Source organism: Grammomys surdaster, unplaced genomic scaffold, assembly GCF_004785775.1.
Source record: "Grammomys surdaster isolate TR1022 unplaced genomic scaffold, NIH_TR_1.0 1164, whole genome shotgun sequence".
Classification (NCBI taxonomy): Eukaryota; Metazoa; Chordata; class Mammalia; order Rodentia; family Muridae; genus Grammomys; species Grammomys surdaster.
The window spans coordinates 325,468-334,550 of record NW_021605583.1 but is presented as its reverse complement, the minus strand read 5'-3'; the positions used below and the strand labels follow the sequence as shown (position 1 = coordinate 334,550).

Here is a 9,083-nt window from a genome sequence, read left to right as displayed (position 1 = left end):
AGACAAGTCACAGCCTTACCGGGGAAGGGAAGTCTTAGAAGAAATTAACCAGCCCTGGTTGTGCCAGCCTGGAGGAACCCCTGTGTGACTTAAATCCCAAGTGAATGTGTACTTTGATATGGGCTCAGCCTTTTAAATATTGATGTTTATGAATGATTGATCAGTGTATACAGACTAGAAACTTTGGCTTCCTCCTCTCCAGTGTTGGAAGCCCAACACAGAGCCTCCCACCAAGACCAACCCCTGTGCTGTATCTAATAAACATGCTGAGATGTTGGAGAACCTGGTCCCAGAGTCATTGTATGTTGGTCTGTGTGTCTGTCTTTTCTTCATTTCCTTGACACTTCTAGCGAGGGTTCTTGGACCTGAGCTTTTTAGGATGCTGCATCTTTAATCTCAGATACTCTGGAGTCTAAGGCAGAAGAATAGACCAGACTGGGCTACACAGTGAATTCAAACCCACCTGGGCAGCTTAGTTGGATTCTGTCCTAAAATAAATAGTAAAAACTGGTCAATAGTAGAGTACATGCCTAGCACGTACAAGGTCCTAGGTTTAATCTCTTGTCATGTGTGTGTGAGTCTGTGTGTGTCTGTGTGTGTCTGTGTGTGCGCTCATGTGCATGTGTATGCATGCCCAAAAGGAAAATGGAGTGGACAGAAGTTGATTAATAACTTTAAAAAAGAATTTTGATGTTTTGGTGGAGTGGAAGTTTGAATTAAATCAGCACTTTTCAAATATTTCCTTGTTGTTATTATTATTTTGTACTTAGACAAAGCTCAGGGCTGTGTGCTAGGTAAAGTGTAGGCTTAACGTGCGTGAGGCATGGCTTCCCCCAACAAATAAGTAGACCAATTATATTCAACTAGAAAGGAAACCAGGAAGCTCTTCAGTTTGAAATCTGAGTGGAAATTTGAAAATACATATTTTATTATTATCTTTTTAGCTAGGGTCTCCTGAAGTCTAGACAGGCCTTAACCTCAGTCGTAGCTAAGGATGGAGCTACGGGTGACTGGGGATTCCTGATCCTCCTGCCTCCACCCTCAAGTGCTGGGACTGGGCCACCACACCTAACTTTCATTCATTCATTTATTTTTACTTAAAGCTTTTATATGTATTTATAAATGGTGACTATTTTTGTAGTGTCACAGTTGTAGAACTGAGGAGGTAACATAACTCCTTTTCCTTAAGCATTTTTTTTTAAAACTTTCTGCTTGAAGATAAAAGGTTTTTTTTTCTTTTAAATCTCATAGCTAATAATACAAGTCAGAAAACTTTCCCCAAAAGTCTAAAGAGTAAATATCTTAAATTTCACAGACCATGTTATTTTATTCTTTCTTTTATATTCTTTAAGAATGTAACACACACACACATACACACGCAAACACAGGCACACACACATGCACTCACACATAGCCAAACTTGGTCAGAAAGTGGTAGTTTTCCGATCACAGCTATAAAGTATGTGCTTTGTCCTGTCAAAGACACTTTCTTCAGACTTCTGCTCACCCAGATGTTGGCTCACTGAGGGTAGCTAATCAAAGGCACCGGTTTCTTATGACTTACACTTACAGTGCTTGTCTCCCACACCTGATTACTTGATCTGCATATTGCTTGATAAATATTTACTGAACTACCACATGAAGAGTAGAATGTAACTAAGTTATTTCTCTGAGGTGAGCTTTCATTTCACTGGTTCTCTGAGGCGTGCTGGGCTCTAACTGAGCCTTGTGCCTGTCAGGCAAGCACTCTACCACACCAGGTCTTGCTTTTGTTTTTTTAAGAAAAGAAAATTTAAAGCTAATAATCAAACTATTTGAAGAAGAGCTCTTACCTCAGAGGTTCACACATCCCTAAGAGAGGTATGAAAGGGTCTCAAAAAAAAAATTGTTGACAAATTTGCCTGTGTGTACTTGTCTGGTAAGAGGACTGATAGCTTTTGTTGGGTTTCAAATAAAATTTTTTTAACCCCAAAGCTAAGAAACAACCACACTAATGAAAGAATTTCAAATATCCACCATAACATAGAATATATATTCATTCATATTCATCCATACATATATATGAATGACTAAAGGAAAACTTTTGGACACCCCTCAAATCATGCACATGTATGAAGCTTTCTTGATTGTAAAGAGTGTGGCTATAGCCTGCCCCCACCAGCTGACTTTTCTGAACACACCCTACTCCCAGCACTAAGATCACTTCAGCCTTTCCGGACCACGGCCACTACAATATGACAGTAGAAAGGCGTTGGGTCTTAGATTAGGTATAGTGTTCTAGGTCTCCTCTCTGTGGGTTATTAGAAAATCAGACACAATTGCTTTCTTGCATGGATCCTCCCTGTACTCAAAATAAGAAGGTTGTATGTAGGTTCAGTGATAATGGTGGATTAATATGTCTGTGTGCTCACGTATGTGCACTCCTCCTTACCTCTCTCAGAGACCTTTCCACGCATACCCCACTGCTGTGAGGAGCAAAACACTCACTCCAGAGCTTCAGGCAGCTCTCTCCAGCCAAAAAACATTTTTCCTAACTCCTACCCAAAAAGAGCCAGACAGCCTGGAGACCCTTGTTTTTGTGTCTCTAATCACCAGCTCAGACAGTGCCCTCTGGGCTGTTTGGATGGCCTAGCCCTACCCCTCCCAGGATCACTCTCTCTTTTGTTGCATTGTGAGAAAATTATGGCTAGGAATTTGATCTGGAGCCAGTGTCAGCTTCCGGGTGTGATCTCAGCATCCAAGTGTGAGCTCAGGACGCTGAGACGATGGGCATATTTCACCGTGGAAATCGCTGCCTATGACCTTCTGCCCATTAGGTCTTTCAGGCCACAGAACAGGAGCAGCACAAACAAGGTCCCCAGGTTTTTGGTTTATTCAGCCCCACCCAGAATTAAATCAAAGGCTATGATACATCAAGGGATCAAACCATACACTGTGGACCATGCACCTATCCCATCTCCCAGGGATGCTGCTCCCTCTGGGGTGTGGTGGATTTATGGAATCACCACAGGAGGTAGACAGGGGATTCACTGGGGGCTGGGTCTATCGCTGGCAGTCAGGGCTCAACTCTGGCTACCTCTTCCTCTTCCTCGGGGTCAGGAGGCGCAGGAAGCAGGGAGATGTAGACCTCATTGACTTCCGTGTCCAAATGCCGGCCACCCCGTGGCGCCTCCAAGTTAAGGATGCCATCATGGGAGAGAGCAGCTCGGACCCGCCAGGGGTCCACATCTGCAGGCAGGACATAGGTGCGACAGAACTCTCGGGACACGAAGCCGTGGCGATCCAGACGCTGGGGGTGTCGGGCAGATACCTCCAGCAGGTTATCCACAGTCCTCACCGTCACCTCATCTGGGGTAAAGTGGCTCACATCCAGAAATGCCTGGAACTTGCCTTCACTGAGCCTGAGCTCTGAGGCCCCTGCCCTGGCGCCCTCCCCAGCTCTGGATGCCCGAGGCCGAACATAGTAGCCATGGTAGAGAGTAGGGGTCAGGATCTCTTCCGGCAAGAGGCCTGGGAGCAGAGAGAGAAAGTGAAGGCAAGAGGCAGGATGGGGGAGGATGCAATGGGCACAGGGCTGAAAGGCGATATATGGAGACAAGGGCCAGAGAGCAGGTGGGAAACTGCTGAAGAGGGGCTGGGAAAGGAAAGGAGTCGGCACTGGAGGAAGCGAGCTGGACTTGGGAGGACAGAAACGAAACCAGAAGGTACTCTGAAGCGTGCCAAGGCCCGGACACCCAAAGGCCTGCGGTCTAAAGTTTGTCTTGAAGTCTGTAGCAAGACTAGAGAGAGTCTTGCTTGAGGGGGGAGTCTGGAGTGGGAGACGGGTCACCTCAGGAGTCCACTTAAGCTCCAGGTAGAGTGGAGGCCAGTGAAGCTGGGCAGTGAGCCCAGAATTTCAGGAGGTGGGGGTGGGAAGCATCTGAGCCATACCTTCTCCGAAGCGCTGCTCGCCTAGGCGGCTGGGGTTGGCAAATTCGTACTCCGCAGTGGCTGGGTGGGCGTGTGGCACTGTGCGGCCTGACATGACTGCTGTTGAGACTAGTAGCCCTGATCCTAAGTGCAGCCCCAACAAGATCAAGGCGACCCCTCCAGCTTCAGGGAGAGCCAGGGCTCAGTCAGAGTGGGGGCGGGGTCTACACCACCCAAAATAGTGCAGAGCCTCTGGGGGTGGGGGAGGGCTGGAAGCCTAAGTCTAGAGAGTGCAGCTATGAGGGTGTGATCAGCACAGCCTGGACCCCCTAAGTCCCCTCCTCTGCACACCCTTCAGCTGTCGCAGGGGCCTGGAAGGACAGCTGAGGGACCTGGGAAGAGAAATTGGTGCGCTGCAGGAGGGCAAGGAGAGGCTGAGCTGGGCCTTCACCAGTTGTACATCCTCATCACCCTTTGTCCTCAGTCTTAGGCACAGTGCACATTACTTAAAAAATAAAAAATAAAAAAAATTAAAAAGACTTAGCCACATGGCACCAAAAATGTAAGAAACATTTTCTGTCTTTTTAATGTCAGGATCTTCTGAACCTAGATCAACTCAGAGTTCCAGTCAGATACCTACTTCTAACATAGTGGTGGTCACTGCTCTCTTCTAGGACTCCACAAAGAGTTAATGTCCCTGGGGCTCAGCCTAGGAAGATTCCAGTCCCTGCCCAGGCCCAAGATAGTTGCTGGCTCAATTCCCCTGGCATGCAAGCCTAGAGAGGAGGAGGGGCCCACCACCAGCTGCTTGGGATTCCTGACTCTGTCCTAGCTTCAGAGAACAAGGATGGGGTGGGTGCCACTGGGTGTGGACAGAGCTAGTGAAACAAGACCATGACAAGTCACCGGTCAGTCAGCTCAGCCCTGCCTGTGTTTCTCTTTTCTTAGCTCAGTGAGTACCCGGTATGTGTCACCCTGCCAAATCCCTGATCACAAGTCTCCATGGACTGGCGGTGAACGGGCATAATAAAACCCCTGACATCACCATTCCAGAAGCTTCACAAGACTGCATATATAAGGGGCTGACTGGAGCTGCAGCTGAAGGAGCTGACCAGCCAACCGACTCTACATTCACTAGCCACCATGGACATTGCCATCCACCATCCCTGGATCCGGCGTCCCTTCTTTCCTTTCCACTCCCCAAGCCGCCTCTTCGACCAGTTCTTCGGAGAACACCTGTTAGAGTCTGACCTCTTCTCAACTGCCACTTCCCTGAGTCCCTTCTATCTTCGGCCACCCTCCTTCCTGCGGGCACCTAGCTGGCTTGACACTGGACTCTCAGAGGTAAGTCTACCTACACCAGGCAGGGGTGAGTGCCCTTCCTGGACCCTTCTTCCCTTTTCCCTTTCATCCCTGCCTAAGCCATTTTAGGCATCTCTGTGTGTGCAAAGGTTCAGAGAAACGAAGTTACTATTTCTTCTTCCCTTGGACACCTGTTTCTGTTTGATGCTCCTCTATTTCCTGGTCCATTTTTCTGTGCACAGTGAGGGTCATCTTCTGTCTCCTAATGATGAAGTAGGATGCCTCTTTCTGGTTTGTTTCAACTCCTTTACTTACCTCTTCAATAGCCATGGTCCTGGAGGATGTTATCGTCTCAAACTGTTGAGATCAGATAGAAATCTACTCACCCTGGGTTTTTGATGCCCCCTTGATGGAGCTGGAGACATCCATCAATATTCTCCCTCCCTCTTCCCTTGTCTATGATTTTTCTGGGTTCCTTGAGGCTGAGACAGTGCACTGACCTCAGTCCATGCCTTAAGAGGTCCGACCACTCTTGGGAAGCCCTGACTTATCTCAACTCAGTGGGAGAGAAGATTAACAGAGACTGTCACAGATAACACTCTGGTTTAAAAATATTCAAGTGTGAGGAAACAGGAGCCGAGTGAGCAAGGGCTTTGGAAGGACAGGACCGGCAGAACATTCCAGATTGAGTGGGTTGGAAACTTGGCAAGGAGCTGAACAAGAAAAAGGGGGCCTTTGTCTTCTAGACAAATGACAAAGCCAGCATTGGGTAGAGAGGCAGCAGATGCCATGCCCAGACCCATCCTTGTGACTAGTCCCCTACTGACCTGTCTTGTTCCCTGTGCCTCTAAGTAAAGTTTGGGGCTGGTGACCAAGGGGTGTTCTTTGTGTATCACTGTGGTAGTTCACATGTGTGAGCATCACTATCCAAAAGGGGATGTGTTTTCCCCAGTAGCCAAGTGGAAGATGAATTACCTGTAGGCAGTAAATCTGCCGAACGATGAGCCTTCTCCAGCTTAATGAACATTCTAACATCTTAGCCCCTCCTCCTGCCTCCTTGTTATTCTAGATGCGTTTGGAGAAGGACAGATTCTCTGTGAACCTGGACGTGAAGCACTTCTCTCCAGAGGAACTCAAAGTCAAGGTTCTGGGAGACGTGATTGAGGTGCACGGCAAACACGAAGAACGCCAGGTGTGTGGCCCTTTCCGTCTTTTGTGAATTCATTTAGGAGTTACAGATCCATGGCTGGGAAGCTAAGTCAGGGCTCGATCTGCTGTTGGTGTTGCATGTATACCTGTATGCCAGAAGAGGGCATCAGTTTTCATTATAGATGGTTGTAAGCCAATATGAGGTTGCTGGGAATTGAAAGCAGGACCTCTGGAAGAGCAGTCTTAACTGCTCTTCATGGCTGAGTCATCTCTCCAGCCCCCAAGTCATTCATTTTTAAGATGCAATCATAACACCTTTTTAGGAAGTCAAGAAAAAATTGCCAAAAAAACCACAAGAGGAATTGCTGATGCTAATCCTGATACCTTCTGAATCCCAAGCATCTGCACAAACAAACCTTAATTTACTTCCTCACAGCCATAAGCCTGAAGCTCTGAAAAGCAGACAAGCCAAGTAGCTTAGCATTAAACGGAGCAGAAGAGACACGGAATTCTGAACATCCAGAAGCCAGACTTACTGCCTTCAACCCTGTGGTTACTGTGATTATTCACAACAACAATTATGTATAACTCACTGCACCTGGATCATTGGTTGCCCAAGGAGGATTTTGCACTCATATACATAAAATAAATAAATACATCTTTAAAAACATTAATAACTCAGGTGGGCAATGGTGGTACATGCCTTTAATCCCAACATTTGGGAGGCAGAGGTAGGTTCTGAGTTAGAGGCCAACCTGGTCTACAGAATGAGTTCCAGGAGAGCGGGGCTCAAAAGAGAAACTCTACCTATTTCAAACAAAACACAAATCAAAACAAAAATTAATATCTCAGTTTTGCTCATGATTTAAGACTGGACCACAGTGTCACTGATAGCGTCACCTTATATAATATCAGCAACCCCGTGGGTTAGGAAAACTCTGAGACATGTCTGAGCAATTATGACAATTTATGGGCTTCTTAAAGGATACAGATCCTCAATGCCAAAATGGGAGTGCAAGTTCTGTGGGTCCAGCCAGCACAGATTCATTCCTTTGTGGGAAGTGCCACAGTTGTAATTGTGTCTCAAGATACGAAGGTCTAAGAAGCTCAGGGCTGTTTCAGATTTCCTAGACTCTGATTGGACAGTTTATTCTAGCCTTAAACCTGGACAAACAGCTCTGGACTTAGCTCTCTGCATATTTACAGTGTTGGAGATGAACTCAGGGCCTTTCACCACTAGACTGTATCCCCAGCTCCGGATATTTCTTTTTGTCTTAGGGCCTTTTGATCTAAACCAAGGGAGAGGAGTGTCTGAGTTTGGGGCAAGTGGTGGTATTTCCTGTTCCTATTTCTCTGCTTCATCCTTCTTTCTCTTGGATTAGGACGAACATGGCTTCATCTCCAGGGAGTTCCACAGGAAGTACCGTATCCCAGCTGATGTGGATCCTCTCACCATCACTTCATCCCTGTCATCTGATGGAGTCCTCACTGTGAATGGACCAAGGAAACAGGCGTCTGGCCCTGAGCGCACCATTCCCATCACCCGTGAAGAGAAGCCTGCTGTCACCGCTGCCCCTAAGAAGTAGATTCCCTTTCCTCGTTGTGTTTTTTAAAACAAGGAAGTTTCCCATCAGTGAATGAAAATCTGTGACTAGTGCTGAAGCTTATTAATGCTAAGGCTGGCCCAGATCATTAAGCTAATAAAAATATCGTTCAGCAACAGATCTGTCTCGTGTTTGCAAACATAACAGATCAACTAATTCCCACACTATGATTCAGGGGACTCCAAGGGTGTTTCTGGTCAGAATGATTGGCTCCACTGCTTCTTAGTGGTACAAACTCAGGAGAGCCACTCACTCCCCTGATATTCCGGTCTTCTGTTTATAATTCGCTGTACTAGTTAGGACAAAGTTGTAAGGAGTAGACTAAGAAGAGAGAAATGGTGATGTCCCAGGAGGGGTCGAGGTGAATCAGCTCTGGCTAACCCCACATAAAAGGCTTCAGTGCATCTCTGAAACTAATTACCTCACCAGGGGCACATGGTGACCTTAGTGTGACTTGATGAGTGTCCTCAGCTAATTCACAGGACAGTAAATAGGACATGGGTGGTGACTGTTAAGCAAGCTTCTTGAGTATAGCACAAAGTAGTCAACAGATAGCTTTTAAACCCAAACTGCACAGAATCCATTCTCTACCAAACATAAAAACAACAACGCCAACAAAAAGCCCAACAAAAATAAAACAAAAATCAAAAGAAAATCTTCTTCCTAAAATTACTAACTCCTGGGAGGGGGAAGCCCACAAAATAGAAAACCAAAACCACTCTCTCCATTTTGCTTTAGTGGATCTAGACATAGCTTCTGTCAGGTTCACTGAGCCCTGCTACACACTAGCTGGCAAGCCTGTGGCAACAACCCTCACCTCGACTGTGGTAGCTACTTGCTGGTTTCTAGGTTAACTTGAGGATGTGTCTTTTCAAGTTTTTTTTTTTAAATGTAGTAATTATTATTTTATCTGTACGGTGTGTGTGTGTGTGTGTGTGTGTGTTTGTATGTGTGTGTGGTATGTCTCTGGGTATGTGTGTGTGTCCAGAGGAAAGCTGTTAGCAGTCTATTCTCTTCCTAGATCATGGGTTTCAGGGATCTAACTCAGGCTGTCAGGCTTCTGTGGCTTTAACTTGCTATGCCACCTTGCCAGCCCCACAAGAAATAATCTTAAAGTGA

General features: G+C 46.5%; 2 protein-coding genes across 8 annotated transcripts; one reads left to right on the top strand and one right to left on the bottom strand.

Moving 5' to 3' along the window:
- Nucleotides 1-2,847: 2,847 nt before the first annotated feature.
- On the bottom strand, nucleotides 2,848-4,120 carry Hspb2 (heat shock protein family B (small) member 2). Of its 2 annotated transcripts, none has more exons than XM_028783806.1 (2): nucleotides 3,931-4,120; nucleotides 2,848-3,510 (listed from the first exon to the last, which is right to left on the bottom strand). In XM_028783806.1, exons 1-2 carry the CDS (start codon nucleotides 4,022-4,024, stop codon nucleotides 3,056-3,058), a joined length of 549 nt encoding a protein of 182 aa, XP_028639639.1. In that variant the 5' UTR covers nucleotides 4,025-4,120; the 3' UTR covers nucleotides 2,848-3,055. The 2 variants fall into 2 exon arrangements, with proteins under 2 accessions (XP_028639639.1, XP_028639638.1); XM_028783805.1 differs by having other exon boundaries at nucleotides 2,848-3,228.
- Nucleotides 3,107-8,082, top strand: Cryab (crystallin alpha B). 6 transcript variants are annotated; one of them, XM_028783801.1, is made up of 4 exons: nucleotides 3,107-3,353; nucleotides 4,858-5,253; nucleotides 6,281-6,403; nucleotides 7,743-8,082. In XM_028783801.1, exons 2-4 carry the CDS (start codon nucleotides 5,053-5,055, stop codon nucleotides 7,944-7,946), a joined length of 528 nt encoding a protein of 175 aa, XP_028639634.1. In that variant the 5' UTR covers nucleotides 3,107-3,353; nucleotides 4,858-5,052; the 3' UTR covers nucleotides 7,947-8,082. The 6 variants fall into 6 exon arrangements, with proteins under 6 accessions (XP_028639634.1, XP_028639633.1, XP_028639635.1 ...); XM_028783800.1 differs by having other exon boundaries at nucleotides 3,118-3,245; XM_028783802.1 differs by having other exon boundaries at nucleotides 3,123-3,245; nucleotides 4,863-5,253.
- Nucleotides 8,083-9,083: the final 1,001 nt, after the last annotated feature.